The sequence below is a fragment of the Oryctolagus cuniculus genome, chromosome 12 (genome assembly GCF_964237555.1).
Source record: "Oryctolagus cuniculus chromosome 12, mOryCun1.1, whole genome shotgun sequence".
Lineage (NCBI taxonomy): Eukaryota > Metazoa > Chordata > Mammalia > Lagomorpha > Leporidae > Oryctolagus > Oryctolagus cuniculus.
Genome location: NC_091443.1, coordinates 19,329,174 through 19,349,852, shown reverse-complemented (window position 1 = coordinate 19,349,852; position 20,679 = coordinate 19,329,174). Strand labels below are relative to the sequence as shown.

Here is a 20,679-nt window from a genome sequence, read left to right as displayed (position 1 = left end):
GGTTCACACCCCAACTGGCTGCAACAGCCAGGGATAGGCCAGGCTAGAGCCAGGAGCCTGGAACTCCATCCAGGTCCCCAGTTGGGTGGCAGCATCTCAAGTACTCAAGCTGTCTTCCTCTGCTTCTTAGGTGAATTAGAAAGGAGTTGGATTGGAGGTGGAGTAGCCAGGATTTGAACTAGAACTTGGATATGGGAGGCTGATGTCCCAAGCAGTGGCTTAACCAGCTGCAGCACAACACCTGCCCCTGGCCAGGACATTTTTATCCCACAGTTTCACACTCCTGTCTGTTCCTCAGATTTGCTGACCACTGATGATGCTTGCATGGGGTAGGGGCAAGACCTTCTTAGGTAGTACCCCTGTGAGGCTGGGGTGCAGTGAGAGGCAAGGTTGAGCACAGGCTCTCATGGCAGTCTTAGTCACATTTAGCTGGAACCAGCGTGGGCAGGGGAGCACAGGTCATGACTCCTGAGCACTTGGTCCCCTGGACTGAAGGTGAACAGTGAGCAAGAATCCATTCCACCCCCTTTAGGAGGGAGAGGAGGCCACCGACTCCCCCGCCATCATGTTGGAGGTGACAGCTTCAGCCCCATCCTCACCCCTGGCCTCCGGGCCCTGCCCACTGCCAGTGCACCTGGGTGCCGTCCCTTGAGGCTGTCTACTCTGGGTGTCCTGTAGATAGACTCCCTTAAGGATTACTGTTGTCTTTTTCTTAGTACAAATCTTCAAACTCTCCCTCCCCCCAAAAAGAAATGAAAAAAAGAAAAGGGAATTCTTCAGATTCATTCTATGAGGTTAGTGTTTTCTTGATACCAAAATCAAAGCTGCAAGAAGAGAAACTTCACATCGGTATCCCTAGATGAATATTGATGCAAAACTCCTTTTTAAAAAAATCTTACCAAATCCAATTCAGTAACATATAAAGGGATTCTATACCTCATGACCAAGTGGGATTGATTTCTGGAAGGCATGGATGTTTCAAAGTACAAAGATCAATTAACATGACACATCCTATTAACATAATGAAAGACAAAAGCCACACAATCTCAATGGATGGAGAAAAGGCATTTGATACAATTCAACAGCCTTTCATGATAAAAACCCAACAGAAATCATGGCACAGACAGTCATCTACAAAGATCTCTGGTTCCTGTGATATTTTTTTCTGTCTGCATCTGGTGTAATTTTCCCATTCCTGGCCCTGAAATCTCTATGTCATTTTTTTTTTTTTTTTTTTTTTGACAGGCAGAGTGGACAGTGAGAGAGAGAGACAGAGAGAAAGGTCTTCCTTTGCCGTTGGTTCACCCTCCAATGGCCGCCGCGGTCGGCGCGCTGCGGCCGGCGCACCGCGCTGATCCGATGGCAGGAGCCAGGAGCCAGGTGCTTTTCCTGGTCTCCCATGGGGTGCAGGGCCCAAGCACCTGGGCCATCCTCCACTGCACTCCCTGACCACAGCAGAGGGCTGGCCTGGAAGAGGGGCAACCGGGACAGAATCCGGCGCCCCGACCGGGACTAGAACCCGGTGTGCCGGCGCCGCTAGGCGGAGGATTAGCCTAGTGAGCCGCGGCGCCGGCCTCTATGTCATTTTGCTAATGAACATCTTTATTCTCTTAATCATACTCCTCCATGAATGATACTCCTTATGGTCCAATCCATATTAATTAGCTTTTATTTATAAAAAAAAAACATGAAAAACAAAAAAAAGCATTCTGCTCACTTACGCTTGTGCTAATGTTTGAGGTCAGTTCTGTGGGGGATTGATTTCTCACTGTTGAATGAGATTTCTGAAGTCTGCCGATCTGGTCAATTTGCCGCACCCAGCAGTCCTGCTCTTACGCATCATCCTCGATACATGGACAGATAGGTTATTATCTAGTATTTACAGGGACCAGTCTAGCCTGCAGCATAGAGTGGAACAGCTGCAGAGTGGCCCAACTAATCCTGTGGAGGAAATAGAGATGGCAAAAAGATTAAATATGGCAGCGGGGAAGGGAGAATGAGTTGTAGGGACATATGCTGCCTTCAGAACTCACTGAGTGATGCACTTGTTCTGACATGCTCACAGCCTCATCTGTAGGGGCTCCCTGTGTAATAACCGGGCATGGCTTCATCTACCTGCCTCTAATTACTCTGTGAGCAATTACACCTTATTGTAAAGACTTGGTATCCCTTTATAGCCTGTATTTAGGAATACCTCTGAAACATTAAGTCCGGAAATAAGTAATAAACTAGATGACAAGAAGTTTGCAAATAACAGTGGAAAAACTTGAAGCCAGCTTGGAAGCAGACAGGTCAGGGCCAGATCTGCAGACCTGTTTTCCAAGAAAGGGTAGCAAGGATGCTGCATAGCTGACTCAAACCCCAGGGGGAGAAATGCTGGAGCGGGAGTCACAGAACTGGAGACATAAGTACTAGGGAGAAACGTCAGCGATCCCAATCTTTTGTGATTAATTCTCCCTGTTTGTTTTTTTGTTCGGTTTTGGCTTTGGTTTGTTTTCAACTACGTATAATGACAACGGCCAGCAGAGGGCCTTCAGATGTCACCAGCTCGCTTTAGTATTCATGTGGAGTTGCTTTTGGTGTTCTTCCTTACAGGTTTTCTTTCCTCTCCTCTCCTCTTCCTTTTTCACCCCTCCGCCTCTCTTTGCTTCTTTTAATGAGGAGAAAAATCCCCTTCATGTCTTATTGGGAGATAGTTGCAAAAGACTTCAATGTGTGTCTCTGGCATTGAATTATGACTTTTAGCAGTATTTCATGGAGAACGAAATAACTTCAGCGAACGATCACTAGGTTGCAAACTTCTACAATGCTTACATTGAAGAAGGCTTGTAATGAGGTAGTTTCCATTCCAGGGAAATACTGAGGTTCTTGTTTCTTTTTCAGGGGAAATGAATGGTGGTGGTGGTGGTGGTGGTGGTGGGGTGTGTGTGTATGTGTATGTGTGTGTGTGTGTGTTCATTTGCATGCATTTGTAGTATGTTCTAAAACACACTGAATGCAACATAAGTCCCTTTTCAAATAGTTATGAAGACATTTACCAATTCAATTAGTTTCTTTTTGAAGATCTCTTATAATTGCTGTGTTTAACTCATTCCCTGTGGGAAAGTGGGTAGAATAGAAGTTTCCTAAATTCCCCTTCAACTCTAATAATCTTTGATTTGAGACCATCTTGACACTAAATCTTTTTTTTTAACTTTTATTTAATGAATATAAATTTCCAAAGTACAGCTTATGGATTACAATGGCTTTTTCCTCCCCATAACTTTACTCCCACCCACAACCCTCCCCTTTCCCGCTCCCTCTCCCCTTCCATTCACATCAAGATTCATTTTCAATTATCTTTATATACAGAAGATCAATTTGGCATGTATTAAGTAAAGCTTTCAACAGTTTGCACCCACACAGAAACACTACATTTCCTCAATGAACCTCCTCCAACTTTACAAGGTGGGATAAGGCTTGGACCACATTTTTGATGGAACTAAATATGGTTTTTGTATTTACTGTTTATTTGAAAGGAAGAAAGAGAGAGCTCCCATTTGCTAGTTCCCTCTTCAAATACCTGCAACTGTAAAGGCTGGACCAGGCTGAATCCAGGAGCCTGGAACTCAACCCGGGTCTCCCACATGGTGGCAGGGACTGGAACTGTCATCCTCTGCCTCCCAGGATATGCATTAGTAAGAAGCTAGAATTAGGACCACAGCCAAGACTTAAACCCAGTCCCTCTGAAATGGGATGTGGGAGTCCCAAGCAGTACCTTAACTGCTGTGTCAAACACCCACCACTGATGGGACTTTTTTGGGGGTGGGGGAATGGTAATCATCCTCTGTTTCTTTACTTGAAGTGCAAATTGCATATCAACATCTTTTCTTCATGATAGGAATCCCTAAGTGTAGGATTTATGCTGACAAGTTCTGGGACAAAATGGTCTATATCTACTCTCTTAGAGAACTTGTCCCCAGAACTAGTAAGCACTTTAGCCTTCTCTCTGCTGTCATGTGGCTCCAGGTAGGACCGTGCTATTGCAATGCTTTACAGGTGTGTGATGTGCTAGGCAGCCAGCCCCTTAGCATCCATTTGTAGTGTACACCTGTTGCTTTTATTCAGAGTCCTTGATTTCCTTCAAGAAAGTGACCACCTTCAACTCCATTTGTTTCCAGCGATGTTTTACATCAGCCTTGCCTTCCCAAAGGATAGGAAGTAAGGCATATGTCCACTAGATTCCTTTTGGGTGACTGATTTTCATGATGGAGGGGGCACAAAACATGATCTTTTGTTTCTGATCCAGCTAAATTGGAAAGTGACATGAGAAGTCTTCAAAAAATCGGCCGGCGCCGTGGCTCAATGGGCTAATCCTCTGCCTTGCGGCGCCGGCATACCGGGTTCTAGTCCCGGTCAGGGCACCGGATTCTGTCCTGGTTGCCCCTCTTCCAGGCCAGCTCTCTGCTGTGGCCAGGGAGTGCAGTGGAGGATGGCCCAAGTGCTTGGGCCCTGCACCCCATGGGAGACCAGGAGAAGCACCTGGCTCCTGCCATCGGATCAGCGCGGTGTGCCGGCCGCAGTGTGCTGGCGGCGGTGGCCATTGGTGGGTGAACCATCGGCAAAGGAAGACCTTTCTCTCTGACTCTTTCTCTCTCACTGTCCACTCTGCCTGTCAAAAAAAATACTGGAGAGGTCAGTGCTGTGATGTAGTAGGTAAAGTTGCCACCTGTGATGCGGGCAACCCATACAAGTGTCAGTTCATGTCCCGGTTGCTCCACTCCCTGCTAAAAGCCTGGGAAAAGCATTGAAAGATGGCCCAAGTCCTCAGGTCCCTGCCACCTGAATGGGAGACCTGGATGAAGTGCGTGGCTCCTGGCTTCTGCCTGACTCAGCTCTGGCTGTTGCAGCCACTTGGGGAGTGAACCAGCAGATGTAAGATATCTCCCTCTATCTCTTCCTCTCTCTCTTTATCTCTGCCTTTCAAATAAATTTTTTAAAAAGTTCATGGAAATGCAGTTTATGGAAAACTGCATGGATCTCAGAATATTTTTGAATCAAAATAAATTTAATTTTGAAACATTTTCTTTTCTATGAATTTTTTGAAGTACCTATGTATAACTTTAGCTACTGGTGGTGATCATACTTGTTATATGCTCATAGTCTACCTTGTCTAAAGCTAATTTGGCCACTCCAGCTTTCTCTGGATTAGTGTTGGCATGGGATGTCTTACTACATTCTTTCCCTTTTCACCTAATTGTGTCCTTGCATTTAAAGTGTATTTCTTGGAGATAGCATAGAGCTGCTTCTTGGTCTTTTTTTCCAATCTGATCTGTTCTGTAATTAAATGCTGATCTTTTATATATAATATGATTATTTATGTAGTTGGGTATAAATCTGTTACCTTACTATTTGGGTCTAACTTTTGCAGAGTGACTAGGTTTTTGTACTATATATTTTATTAAAAATTTTTATTTATTCATTTTTTTTGATAAGGGAAAGTGACAGCAAAAATGCCTAAAACAGCCTGGGCTGAGCCAGGCCAAAGCCTGGCACTGGTGACTCAATCCAGATCTCCCATGTGGGTGGCAGTGACTCAGTTACTTGAGCCATTACCACTGCCTGCCAATGTACACATTAGCAGGAAACTGGAACCAGGAGTGGAACTGGGACTCGAACCCAGACACTCTGGTTGGGGCAGCCCACCAAGCATCATAACCACTAGGCTAAGGGTCTGCCCTGGAGCTCTGCATTTAAAACCTTCTTTGGGGGTGGGTATTCGTCAGAGCAGTTAAGACGCTGCTTAGGAGGCATACTTCCAATTTCTGCCTGCCTGGATCTGAGTCCCTGCATGTCTGTGATGCAGCTACCTGTGAATCAGACCCTGGGAAGCAGCAGGAGATGGTTCAAGTGCTTGGTCTCTACCATTCACGTGGGAGACCCAGATGGAATTCCAGGCTCCTGACGCTGGCCTGACCCAGCCCTCACTGTGGATGGAAGTTATCTCTCTCTTCATCTCTCTTTCTCTATCTTTCAAACAAATAAAAATAAATACATTTAAAAACTTGTTTCTCCTTCACTGGCTATATACTTCCAGTATCTGGTGCTATAGTATATGTCAATATTGCATTACAGCGTCTGGTCTTGAACCTTTATGTCATTTCTGGGTGAGCCGGTGGACTGTTGAGGTTTTCTCTAAAACCATCCCTTCATCTATAGATGGAAGTGACTGTGAACCACATAAATGCTTCCTACTAAACCCCTACTCAGTATAGCCCCAACTCAACTTTCTTTAGCCAGATTTTCAGAATGGCTGGTATTTGATGGAATATTAGAAGGGAAGAATGTGACAGCCTTATCAATGCCTCTGTCCATTTCTGTAGCTATTACAGAATACCTGAGATTGGGAAATTTATAAAGATCAGAGATTCATTTTCTCATAGTTCTGAAGTCTGGGAAGTTCAAGGTCAAGTGCCGGTATCTGGCGGGGGCCTTCGTGCTATGTCCTCATGCATCAGAGCAGAGGGGAGAAACCCGCTCCCACAGCCCTTTTTTATAATGGCATTAATCCATTCACAAAGGCGGAACCCTGTGACCTAAATGCTTTCCCAAAGGCCTCACCTCTCAACGTCTCTGCTCTGGAGATCAAATTTCCAGTACGCGAATCTGGGGGCACTCATTCAGATCACAGCCTTAACTGAAGTTACCGTTTTCTCTATTTAAACATTTTTTAAAGAACAGTCTTGGTTTCACAGCAAAATTGCATGGAAGTTACAGTGATTACCTGAGCACACCCTGCCCGTATGCAAACATAGCCTCTCCCATTATTCACACCTCCCCACCAGAGTGCTACTCTTGCTGCAATTGATGAACCCATCATTACCACCGGGTCTCTGGTTTACCTTAGGGGTTACTCTTGGTGGTGCACAATCTATGGGTTTTTGTTGACAATTACCCACCATTGTAATCATTGTTTCACCACCCCCAAAATACTCCGTACTCTACCCATTCATCCTTTTCTCTCCCAGTCCCTGGCAACCACTGATGTTTTTGCTGCCTGGAGAGTTTTGCTCCCCACAAGCATACAACCAAGTTGCAGAAGTTGTAGGTTCCCTGTCTTTGACCTATGAGGCCTTAATTTGACCCACCTTTTGCTGGTATCTCCATCTCTGAGCTTGAAAATTTTCCTACGCAGAGAGACCTGTGGACAGCTGGCATTTGGAAAATGCCAGAGAATTAATTTAGTCTCCTTCATGGCCCTGCAGTCAGCAACCCATGACTGACCTCAGGTGCTATGTGACAACCAGCACGCTTCCCTCTCCATGGGGATCACTGATGCACAGAATTCCCCGACAGGATGAAGCTCCCGTGGCCCAGAGAAGTAGCTTCCTTTACTGTGTCTTCCCCATCTCACCTCTCCACTCACCTACTGGTGTTTCCTGGGATTGTCTCCTCAGTGAAGGACATGTTCTCAATCCTTCTCTGCTCCTGGGGGAACTGTAATTAAAATGCATGGCTGCGAATTGTTAGGATCACTCCCAGGGCAGAGGGCTGTGTGCATGAGGGGCCTTGAGGGACTTCCTTGTCTATTGCCTCTACTAGTTTGCTGCTCCAGGAAAGAGCTTGCAACCCACCTTGCAGCAATGTCTGGGGGCTGGAGCAGACAAGTAAAGTCAACAAGACGTGTTTCCATAGAGAAGGGCTGAGACACCTGGATCCTTTCCCCCTCTGCCAACCCTTGTTGAACTTTGTAGGTCATGGATAATGCCAAGAGGTGTATAGGAGAGTGCATAGCAGCTTTCCAATTGAGGTGGTGCCCAAGTCAGCAGGAGAGCCCACTGAGCTTCTTCCTCAGCCATCACTGTCCAAGGCCAGGGCCAAGAGTGTGGTAGGAAGTAACACCAGCAGGGAGACTGGGTGCTCAGGAGAGGGAGGCCAGTGCCCAAGGTCCTCTAGATGAGTATCTTTCAGTCAAAGGCCAGAGGAGTCAAAGCAGGACACCAATGAGATATTCCCTACTCCCCACCAGGCTGGGGCCATACTCACAGCTATACATCTTCCCCAAATATCTCTCTCTGGGGGAAAATGGAGGAGAGGGGGAGACTCCTATGAGAGTGCCTTTTATGCCAGATGGAAGTACCTTGAACTGGTGAGAGGACAGCATTGATCAGTAATGGAAATAAGAACTTGACAGCTACTACTACCAAGACTTTTGCAAGACTGTATATCCTGAGATGCCTCCCTAGTGACCAGTGAACACACTGTTTTTCCAGGAGCATTTGTCTTTGCATTTAGGCATTTTTATTTCTGTTGGGTAACTTCTGTGCAATGGTTTACCAAAGTTGTAGATTTTAACATATATTTATTTAATCCAAATGCCTGTTTAATTCCATTAGTCATTCGAAAAGTTTTCCAGTTGATTTATCTTGGGTAATCTAAGCATATAATCATATCATCTGCCAGTGAAAATTTGTTTTTATTGTTCCATATTTATGTCCTTCCAGCTTTTGTTTCATCTCTCGTTGAACAGACCAGATTCTGAGAACCACGTACTAAATCATTCTTATTTTATTTCTGGTTTTGATGGGAAGAGAACTGTCATTAACTCATGGATAGGGGCATCTGTTGAATGTTTAAGTGTATGAAGCACCTTCTGTGTTTTATCTTATTTCCATGTCACAACACACTGTGAAGGGGGCACTATCCTTATCTCCAGAGACGTGAAGTAACTTACCTGGGATAGGAAGTGGCAGAGCTGGGGCGTGAGCTCTGAGGGCAGAGCCCATGGTCCTTACCTCTGGCCAGGTGTGCTGGTAAATGTTTATCATCCAGCTCTCTGAAAAAATGTCCCAATTCGTAACACTTGCTGGTTTTTGTGGTATGAATGCTACTGCTGGGGCCACCCTGGCATCCCCGAACATGTGTTGGAAAGAGATCCCTGCAGTTTCTCTTGGGGCTGGTACTGGCCACTCTGGTCAGTTCCTGTACCCCATAGATGCTGGTGTTAGACTACGAGGCAAGGACGTGGTTGATGCTTAAGATACTGAGATTGTTGGATTTCAAGAGACAGAAGTCAGCTGGAGCCCGTCCACACAGAAAACATGGTTCTTATTCACAACAAAGATAGAGTAGAACCTTGTGTGTGTATGTGTGTGTGTGTGTGTGCGTGTGTGTGTGTGTGTCTGGGGATGAGGAGGAACAGATGTGCTGTGGGGCCTCAGTGGGTGTCTTTGAATCTCTGTCTACTGCAGGTCAGGTTGTCTGCATGTCTGGCTGATGGGGCGGAACACTGCTGCCCTCCCTCGTGTGCTCACTTGCTGAAGTCCTTGCTACCAGCAGACATGGAGGCCCTCTCTCATTGTCCCTCGTTGGGAAGTTATGGCCGTGTGACTTTAGGGGATCTGTTGTCTTAGGAACAGCCAATTCCACCTCTAAAATCCAGTTACACTTCAAGTCTGTCATCACGCTGTGGTCCTCTGGGCTCCTTACATCAGGTCCCTTGCCTTGCTGCTGCCATCCCTAGGGGTCGCTCTCTGCTCACTCTCGCCCTCTTGTTGGCTCTTGAACAGTACAAGCCCGTTCTCACTGCGGGCTCTATGCACCTGCTCTTCCAATGTCTGCGAAGTTTGTTCCATGGGTTTCTCGTGGCTGATGCTCTCCCTCCCTGAAGGCCTCTCTAAGCATCTACCTCACACAGTCCGCTCCACCTGTGCCTGCCTTCTTACCTGCCTCATTTTTCCTGCCAATGCTTAAACTTACATGAAATTAAATCATATACTTGACTGTCTACTCAATGCTCTCCCCACCGGCATATAGTTGATGAGTGCAAGGACTTTTTCTTGTCCACAGCTGTATCCATCTGGGACAGTGCTTGGCATGGAAGAGATAATTCACTGAATGAATTGTGGACTTATTTTGATGTTACATGTAAAGCAATCTTTAACCATTGACTTCATTTGCAATTGTGTTATTGTTTTTTCTGTACTTGAATAAAATAGTACTTTTTTAAAAATTTTTTTTTATGTATTTGAAAGGCAAAGAGAGAGAGAGACAGACAGAGACAGAGACAGAGACACACAGAGAGAGATATTCCATCTACTGATTCACTTTCCAAATGGCCCCAATAGCCAATGCTGGGCTAGGCCAAAGCCAGGAACCTGAAGCTCCTCCAGGTCTCCCACGTGGGTGCAGGGGTCCGAGAACTTAGGCCATTTTCTGCTTTCCCAGGTGCATTAGCTGGGAGATGGATTGGAAGTGGAGCAGCTGGAAGTTGAATCAATCCATATGGGATGCCAGCACTGTAGGTATGCCACAATGCTGTCCCCAAGAGTATTTCTTTTAAAATGAGATACAATTCAGGCTGTTTTCCATTTAAAAATTTATAGAACAGGAACAAATTTCGTGCATTTCATATACACAGTTTTAAGAGCATAGTGATGCCTCCTTCCCTTCCCCTCCTCCCTCCCATCTTCCCTCCTCCTTTGTTATTTTTCTTTTACTTTTTACAGTGACATACTTTCAGTTTACTTTATAATCATAAGCTTAACTCTCCACTAAATAAATAATTCAACAAGTCCTAAGTATAAAAAACAACTGTTCTTCAAGAGGATAGAGAAGGACTGTAAGCAATAATCAAATCTCAAAATTTTAATTTTGCTCATATACATTACATTTTTTCTTGTCTTTTGTAACAAAATGGGTGCAATTGAAATAAAGCAGTCCTCAAAAAACAAATGTAAGTTTTCCCTCCTCTGTGGCAATCCAGGTTTTTAGGGGTCTGATCTTCCCTAACCTATCCCTTAGTGAACTTTCTCCCAAGTCCTCCCTACAGTATTCTAAATTAGGGAGATTTCGTATTAATATAGGGAAATGCAGGGAATAGCTGCTGTTAATTATCCTTTGATGGCCAGTGTGTTTCCACGATAAGAACGAGTGTGGAACGAAGAGTTGGTGTTTTGTGTTCTGTTTATAAAGACTCAGTGCAAAGCAGAAAACATTCAGTTGTTTATAAGGGTATTTCATGGATGGTTCCTGCAAGTCATCGTTAGATAAACCGTGGTATACTAACTCAAAATTATCATCAAAATAAACAGACTCGGAAAACATCCCTCTGCCTGAGAAAAATAATTGAGGAAGTATGCAAGAAAAAAGAAAAAAACTCAGAGCAGCAAAAAAATATTATTTTCACAAGAGCAAGTATGCATTTGGCCATAGACAAACCTTTTTTTTCCCCTTTATAAAGCTGGAGAGATTTTCAGTAGAGAAAAATCACTGTATTTGCCTCCAGGCTGAGGTTTATAGTTTTCAGCAGCAACAGCTGTGTTTATGATGGCTGTGCACTGCCCTGAACAAATTTAAGATTAAGTATAGGATTGATGTTCTCAGACAATTACCAACAAAATGATCGTTTCTCTTAACTCTTTTGTTGAGCTCCAGGCCTCATGTTCTTACCTTCAAAAAAGTTATCTTAGGAGTTGTTTCCTTGAAAGATAGCAGTTATCTATTCCAGTGAACCAGAACACTTGTACCACGAATGCTGTGATTTTTGACCTCGCTAACACATTAGATTCACCTGGGTGCTTCAAAAAACCCCACCAACCCAATGCTAGAGTTCAACTCCAACCCAAATGAATTAAAAGGCAGGTTCAGAAGCCTTGATTGTTACTAGTTTTTTGATCATCTGACGTGCAACTTTAGCCTGTGACTAACGTTGAGCACTGCTACCCTCCTGCCATTGCCATTGGCGCACTTGCGTTCAGTTCTGGATGGGGACTTCTCACGGGGCAAACTGGTGCTCCCAGACCACACTGAAGACAGTCGAGTTAGCCTTTACTCCCTCCCTCTTCTGACTTTCTCAAGTCCTGTGATCCTTGCCTGTGCCCACAATTTAGCCATCAGTTAAGCCAGTTCTCATTGCTAAAAAACAATCCCACCAAGTTCTTGCCCTCTCCAAAATATACTATTACCCCTTTCCAAAAACCAAATGAAAAACCTCACCAGTCATAGAAAAGAGTTGTGGAACTGCATATAATGCAGTGGTGAATTGGAAGTAAAATTGTGGAAAGGAGGGAACAGCCCCTGGCTCCCATCAGATCACTTTTGGTACACAATACTCTACTTCAAAGGGAAGCTCTGCTGGACAGCTCTGGTAAGTTATTTAATCTCTTTTTGCCTCATTTTCATCCTCTGTAGTTTTAAAGAAGTTTATTTATTTTTAAATTTCATTTAATGTGTACAAATTTAATGTATTTCATGTGTACAGATTTAGGAACACAGTGAGTACTCATGTCGGCAGCACATATACTAAAAAAGTAGGAACATAGTGATACTTCCTTCCCTAGCCTCTCTCACATCCATGCTGCCACCCTTTCTCCTCCTTCCTCTTCTATACCCTCTTTTAATTTTTACAAAGATCTACTTTCAGTTTACTTTATACTCATAAGATTAATGCTACACTAAGAAATGAGTTCAACAAATAGTATGAAGAAAAAAAATACTGTTCCCAACAGTAGACAACTGTAAACAATAATCAAAGCTCAAAATGTCCATTTCACTTCTATACATTACATTTTTGGTACTCTACTAGTTGCCACAGACCAGGGAAAACATATGGTATTTGTCTTTTTGGGACAGGCTTATTTCACTAGGTATGATGGTTTCCAGTTGCATCCATTTTGTTGCAAAAGACAGGATTTAATTCTTTTTTACAGCTGAGTAGTATTCCATACTTTCTATATATGCCATAATTTCTTTATCTAGTCATCGTTTGATGGACATGTAGATTGATTCCACATCTTAGCTATTGTGCATTGAGCTGCAATAAACATTTGGGTATAAATAACTCTTTAATATGCTGATTTCATTTCCCTTAGGTAAATTCCCAGGAGTGGGATTGGGCCATATGGTAGATCTGTTTTCAGCTTTCTGAGGTATCTTCATGCTGTCTTCCACAATGGCTGTACTAGTTTACATTCCCACCGATAGTGGGTTAGGGAACCTTTTTCCCTACATCCTAGCCAGTATTTATTGTTTGTTGATTTCTGTATGAGAGCCATTCTAACTGCAGTGAGGTAAAACCTTATTGTGGTTTTCATTTGCATTTCCCTGATGGCTAGTGATCCTGAGCATTATTTTAAATTTTGTCTGTTGGCCATTTGGATTTCCTCTCTTGAAAAATGCCTGTTCAAGTCCTTTGCCTATTTTTCAACTGGATTGTTTTTGTTATTGTTGAGTTTCCTGAGCTCTTTATAGATCCTGGGTATTAATCCTTTATCAGTTGCATAGTTTGCATTGGATTTTCTTTTGCCTTTCCTGGGAAATTTTCTGCCTTCACATTTCTTCTTAATGATGACTGTCCTTCTGGCTTCTATATGTAGCACATCCTTAAGTATCATTTGTAGGACTGGATGAGTGGTGACAAATTCTTCCAATTTCTGTTTGTTATGGAAGGTCTTTATTTCTCCTCATTTACGAATGAGAACTTTGCAGGGTATTCTGGGTTGATCTTTTTTTTTTTTTTCTTTTAAGACTTGGACTATGTCTCTCCATTCTTGCCTAGCCTATAGGGTTTCTGATGAGAAATCAGCTGCGGGTCTAGTTTGGGATCCTCCAAAAGTAATCTGGCATTTCTCTCATGCACATTTTAGAATTTTTTCTTTATGCTGTACTATTGAAAGTTTGACTACAATGTTGAGTGCTGAAGATCTTTTCTGGTTATATCTATTAGGAGCTCTGTGTGCCTCATGTTATTGGATGTCCCTTTCTTTCTCTAAAATAGGGAAGTTTTCTTTAATTATTTCAATGAATAGGCCTTCTAATTCATGATATCTTTCCACTCCTTCAGGAATTCCTAAGATCCATATTCTGGGTCATTTGATAGTATCCTGTAAATCTCTAATACTGTTTTTAATTTTTCTAATTTCTTCATCTTTTTTTTGAGAAATTTCCAAAGATTTGTCTTCTAGCTCAAATAGTCTTTCTTCTGCTCACCAAGTCTGTTAAGGTTTCCATTGTATTTTTTGTTTGACAAACTGAATTCTCTGTTACTAATATTTCAGTTTTATTTCTCTTCAAAGTCTCAATTTCATGGGAGATTTTTTCTTCCATGTCATGTGGGGATTTCCTTAACTTGTTCATTTGCTTCTCATTGCTTCTGAGTAATCCTATGATTAAATTTTGAATTCTTTTCAGGCATTTAATCAATCTCATCTTCACATTCTAATAATGAAGTATTGTTGTGTTCTTTGGGGGAGTCATATTGTCTTCCTTATTCTTGTTTTTTGAATTTCTGCATTTATTTTTAGGCATTTGCGGAAATACTTGTTGGCTTTCTTCTCTGACAGATTTTACTTTTGAACTATTCCTCTGTGGCTTAGTGGAGTGTCTCCTCTTTCAGTGAAAACCCAGGGTTGGGACCAGCACTGTGGCATAGTGGGTAAAGCCACTGTCTGCAATGCCGGCATCCCATATGGGTGCCGGTTCGAGTCCCGGCTGCTCCACTTCCTATCCCGCTCTCTGATGTGGCCTTGGAAATCAGTAGAAGATGGCTCAAGTGCTTGGGCCCCTGCACCCATGTGGGAGACCCAGAGGAGGCTCCTGGCTCCTGGCTTGTAGTTCCTGGCTTCAGATCAGTGCAGCTCCAGCTATTGTGGCCAATTGGGCAATGAGCCAGAGGATGGAAGACCTCTCTCTGCCTCTCCTTCTCTCTCTGGGTAACTCTGACCTTCAAATAAATAAATAAATAAATCTTAAAAAAAAAAAAAAAGGAAGAAAACCCAGGGTCGTGTGCTGGGTGTGGCCAGGTAGCTCTGGTCATTACTCGACGGTGGGGCAGGTATCCAGTGTGACACCCAAGTTGGGCATGGTGAATCTGCTCTATTGTCAGCAGGGAAGAGTGTATGATAATCTCTGTTGGTGTAATCATAACTTTACTTCCTCTTTCCCAAAGCAATAAATGCCCTGGGTTAGGCCACAAGTGGGTGCAAAATTTATCCACACTGCTGCATGAACCACACAAAGTCCCTCTTCTTTCTGTAGAATTTCCACTGCAGATTTCTTTGCAACTCTCCCCTGGGAATGGAATTCCTTCATTTTTTTGTTACTATTTTCTCCCAGCCTACAGCAGTACTACCTTCTCCTATTCAGCCATCTTGGAATCCTCCATTTTCCTCATCTGTAAAATGGAGATAATATTAATACTGACCCACAAAGACACTGAGAATTAAATATGTAAAACATTTGAAGAGTGTCTCACACACAATAGGAAAACCATGCACTCTGGTAGTTATTACTATTGTTAACTAATCCTTTCAAATTCTTGAATTTATAACTGGATGAAGAAGAGTTCCACATGGAGCATGCAAATAAACTCAGAGAAGGCATCATGATTAATTTTCTTTTGCAGCTAACACACTTATAGGGTTCTGAAAAACATTTTGAGCTACAGCATTCTCATCAGCTCCTGTATCTTTAGGCAATGTTTAATTTAAGCCATCAATTAAAGATGTATGGTTTTCAAGAGCTTTTGAGGAAAATGTCCCTTTTTCACTGTATAATCATGCTTGAATTTTGAAAATTCTTGGGCAATGATGAAAATGAGGGTGAGCAACTGCATAGCTGAAGAAAAACATGCACCTGTGTACTTGATAAGATAACCCAGCATATAAATTAATGAATTTAGCAAATTTAATGATAAATTATGTTCCAGATGTCATCCTAGGAAGAGAGGATATCATAGGGAGAAGAAATGTAGGTAACAAGTGAGTTTATAGAAGGGGATTCTGTCCAATTTCTATGACAGAGAAGAGCAGTGTAATTGTGCTTTGGGTTCACTCTTCAGGGTTGGGAGTTGTCTGTCCCACTTTCCTTTAAGACTTCCAGATCAACCATAACAGGCAAGGATCCTTTGAATAGCTTAAATTCATTTATCCTCTGAAGGATCTACTTTTCTGGGAAGGCTAGCAGGTCCACTTCTCTATTCTTTTGCTGGGGATATGCTTATTGTCTAGCACAGAAGAAAGTAAGAACACAAAGAGCAAAAAGAACTAATTGAAGACAGGCTGAGGGATGACCAAATTGCATTTTGTCTTTGGAAGAAACACAGATGTTTATTCCCTGACATTTCAGGCTTTCTGTCTTCTTACTGACTGACCTGAATGCACTGAATGTAAAGTCAGGTGATTTTTCCTCTATTTTTTCCTTTTGGAAGTTTCTCAGAGAAGACTTAAAATAGTGCTTTGTTTTTATTTGTTTTAAAGTTTTGTTAAATTCTTGGAAGCTTTGGTATTGATTAAAAGTATTCTTAGATGATGCCAAATGTGGAGCCAAATTTTATACAAAAGCCCTTAAATATTGCCTAAAAATCTAAGTTTTATAAATGAAGTAACTTTTAGACAGAACATTTGTGAGATCCCTTTTAGTTTCAAAGAGCTGTAAGATGTACATCATAATCTCAGAGGTCTTAATTTTGAACTTGACTTCACAATGACCTTCCATAATTGACATTATTCCACCTTTTTCCTATAGCCTCTTTCTTGGCTAACTCACAAAAAAATGGCCTAGGTGAGTTGTAAAGCATTACAGTTTTTTTCTTTAAAAATGCAATTGTCTCAAACCTACTCTCATTTATTTGTTATATAAGATCTAATTTGCTTTTTAAAAGCATGATGTGGGGAATAGGGAGGTAGCTTACTGCTCTGGTCTGGGGGGGATAATTAAAAAATGTGGGGAGAGTGCAATCTCAGGGAAGAGTTAGGGAGAAAATGGCAGAGGAAGCTCCACCACAAATTAGAGGGGTGCTGTGGATCTATGTGGAGGATGTGGATTTGCACAACTCAGGACCTCAGTAGCCGAGAGCCTCAGCACCAGCTTTGGAGAGTGAGGTGAGACCAGACTGCAGGAGCCCAAGCTGCTGGCAATAAAGTTGTGGGAAGAGCCTGGCTGGAGTCTGGCTTGGACAATAAAACTGCCAACCTATAGGAAAAAAAGTGTGTGTGTGGGGGGGCGTGTTTCTCTCTCCCCGACCACCCAGAACTGGAACCCTGTAAGTAGCAGAGAATGGGGAGGACATGTACAACAGCTGTGCCAGCTCACTTCCACACATCCGGCAAGCAGCCCGGCAGAGACACCTGCATCTGGTGAAAGCACTGACAGGGGGCTGGGTGCTTGTGACTGTAGGAGCCTTGTGTGCTGGGACTGTGACAACACTGTGGCTGCTTGTGAGGGTGCCGGGTGAGGCTGGGTCTTTGGGCAGTCATGGTGGGCAGCTCTACACACTCAGGGCTCCCTGATTCCCTGGTGAGGGTCATTGCTGAGGTATCTGTGCTCACCCCAATGACAGCATGGATTCTTTGTGTGGTTCTTATGGAAGCATGGATGAATATTGTACTCGCTGGGGCTAAAGCCCAGGCATTGGTCTCCTTGGAGGAGAGGAGGTGGGCCTGAGACTATGCCAATAAAAATTAACAAATGTCCCCTCTGCTTAAAAAAAAGAGTGTGCCATGCACACTTTGGGAGTTTCTCGGAGCACTGAATGGAACTCCCTGGCCACAACTAGCATATGCCTCAGGGATTCACTCAAAGAGAAGACACTCCACTAATCCACAGAGGTATAGTCCAAAATTACAGGCCACCACAGGCAAAAACAAAATGAAACAAATCAAAAAATCCCCAACAAGTATCTCCACAAATACCTAAAAATAAACACAGCAATTTAAGAAACAAGAATAAGGGAGACAACAGGATGCCCTCAAAGGAACTCAACAACACTTTAATACAAAAGGTGAAAATGAAGAGATTGAAGAAATGCTGGAAACAGAATCCAAAAAATTGATCATGGGGTTACTTAGACGTAATCAGAAGCAAATCCACAAACTAAAGAAATTCATACATGACATGAAAGAAAATTTTTCTCACAAAATTGAGATATCAAAGGGAAACAAAATATTGTAAATGAAGAATTTAATAGAACAAATAGAAAATGCAGTGGGAAGCCTTAACAACAGAATTGGTGAGGCAGAAGAAAGAATATCTGAGTTAGAAGACAAATCTCTGGAAATTTTACAGGCAAGCAGAAAAAAAAAAAGAAATTAGAAAACTAAAAAACAGTGTGGGAGATGTGTGGGACACTATCAAACAATCTGACAAACGAGTCTTAGGAGTTCCTGAAGGCATGGAAAGAGAATCAATTAGAAGGCCTTTTTAGTGAAATAATTATAGAAAACTTCCCTAATTTGGAGAAATAAATGGACATCCAAGTACAGGAAGCACATAGAACTCCTAATAGACATGACCAGAAAAGATCTTCACCACAACACATTGTAGTCAAACTTTAACAGTACAACATATAGAAAAGATTCTAAAATGTACACAAGAGAAACATCAGATTACTTTAGAGAATCTCCAATTAGACTCACAGCTGAGTTCTCATCAGAAACCCTACAGGCTAGGAGAGAATGGTGAGGTATATTCCAAGTCTTAAGAGAAAAATACTATCAACCCAGAACACTGTACCCTGCAAAGCTCTCAATTATGAAAGGAGATAAAATAAGACCTTTCATAACAGAAATTTGTCACCACTCATCCAGCCTTACAAAAAATTCTAAAGGATGTGCTACACACAGAAGCACAGAAACATGGTCATCAGTGTGAAAAAAGGTGAAGGCAGAAAATCTCCTAGTAAAAGTACAAAGGAAATCCAAAGTAAAAAGCAGGAATATTTATGGAAAAATGGCAGGGACAAGTCATTACTTATCAATAGTCACCTTGAATGTAAATGGCCTCAACTCTTCAGTTAAAAGACACAGACTGGCTGAATGGAAAAAAAATCTATTTGCTATTTACAAAAAACACATCTCACCAACAAACATATAAGCAGACTGAAAGTGAAAGGATGGAAAAAGGCATTCCACACTAACAGAAACCAAAAATGAGTAGGTATAGCCATCTTAATATCAGACAAAATAGACTTTAACACAAAAACTGTTGAAAGAGACAAAGACGGGCTCTATACAATGATTAAGGGATCAATTCAACAGGAAGATGTGACTATAATGAATGTATATGCACCTAATTGCAGGGCACCTGACTATTTAAAACAAAAGCTAATGGATCTAAAGAGAGACATAGACTCTCATACAATAGTGATGGGGGACTTCAATATCTACTTTCAGCAATGGACAGATCAACCAGACAGAAAATCAACAAGGAAACAGCAGAGTTAATTGACACTATAGACCAAATGGACCCAACTGATATCTATAGAACTTTTCATCCTACAGTTGCAGAAAACATTCTTCTCACCAGTGTATGGAACTTTCACTAGGATAGACCACACCAGGCCATAAAGCAAGTCTCAGCAAATTAAGAAAAATCAAAATCATACCATTCATCTTCTCTGATCGCAATGGAATGAAGTTGGAAATCAACAACTCAACAATCTCTAGAACATATGCAAACACATGGAGACTGAACAACAGGCTCCTGAATGAACAGTGGGTCATAGAAGAAATAAAAAAAAAGTTCCTCAACAGTTGAGAATGCTTTTTTTCATACTATTTGTTGAACTCTTTACTTAGTATAGAATTAATCTATGTATAAAGGTAATTGAAAGTAGATCTTAGTAAAAAATAAGAATGGGAATTGGAGAGGGAAAAGGAAGAAGGGTGAGAGTGGGGGTGGGAGGGTGGGTACGGTGGGATGAATAACCATCACTATGTTCCTAAAGGTGTTTTTATGAAATGCGTGAAGTTTATATACCTTAAGTAAAAGGTTTCTGGGGGAAATAAAAGAGCGTGATGTGGTAACAAGTCTCACAGGTGGACCCTAGTGGAGCAACTTTGGCCTTTACACCATTGTGTAGGCTCCTACACTGACTGCAGTCTTGCCTGAGCTTCAGAATATGGTGCACGTGATTCAGAGCCAGTCTCATGACCAACCTTTAAGAAGACTGTTTTTGCTTTCTTTTCTTGGGACATCTGCTTTTGGGATCCCTAGACTGATAGGAAAGAAAATTTACTACTCTGCTGCAGAGCATATGTGACAAGGCTTTGAGATTATATGGAGAGGGGATATGGTCTAGCTGTCTTAGAGTCCTAGTTGAGCCTTCAGATGACTCCAGTCTTAGCTGACATTGTATTTCAATGACTTGAAAAATTTCATGAGGTTAGCAGAAGAACCACTTAGCAGAGCCCAGCAACCCACAGAAAAGTGACACATTAAAATGGCTCTTGTTTAAGTCTCTAAGTTTTGAGGCAGTTAGTTACACAGCAACAGATAATGACATATATAACAAACCTGCTAGCCATAAGACTCTAAATGATGTAATATCTTTTTACAAAAGAGAATTGCTTTCCTCACAATAATTCATATATTAACTTGAAGAGTTTGACAGAAAGGTAATATTTTAATGCATTCAGTATTTAGTGAATGACATTCTTATTCTTGATCAAAAAACTCATCAAAAAGTGGAATTCTCTCCGTCCTTGTCCTCACTAATGCTTGTGGTTTCTTCTCATCTGTCCCCATCTCATCTGAGTCACAGCTAGAACTATCCCAGAAAAGCTGTCCCCGGGCCTCTTGTTCACGAATCCATTTTTCCATTTTGCCAATTTTCCGGGTACGATAGTCATTTCTTGCTTGATGCTTCAAAAATTCTGCATTTTCTATGTTTCCTACAAAAAGTTTAAAGTTCATTTAATTTAC

The 20,679-nt window shown here is 42.2% G+C and overlaps 1 protein-coding gene across 3 annotated transcripts in view; it reads right to left on the bottom strand.

The window, feature by feature from the left end:
• Positions 1 to 5,720: 5,720 nt before the first annotated feature.
• CCDC198 (coiled-coil domain containing 198) overlaps positions 5,721 to 20,679 on the bottom strand; it is a 47,531-nt gene continuing 32,572 nt past the window's right edge. For all 3 annotated transcript variants that reach the window (XM_008269709.4, XM_002718267.5, XM_017348334.3), the window contains exon 6: positions 5,721 to 20,648. In XM_008269709.4, coding sequence (XP_008267931.1) covers positions 20,413 to 20,648 — 236 coding nt within the window. In that variant the 3' untranslated portion in view covers positions 5,721 to 20,412. The remainder of the gene's footprint in view (positions 20,649 to 20,679) is intronic.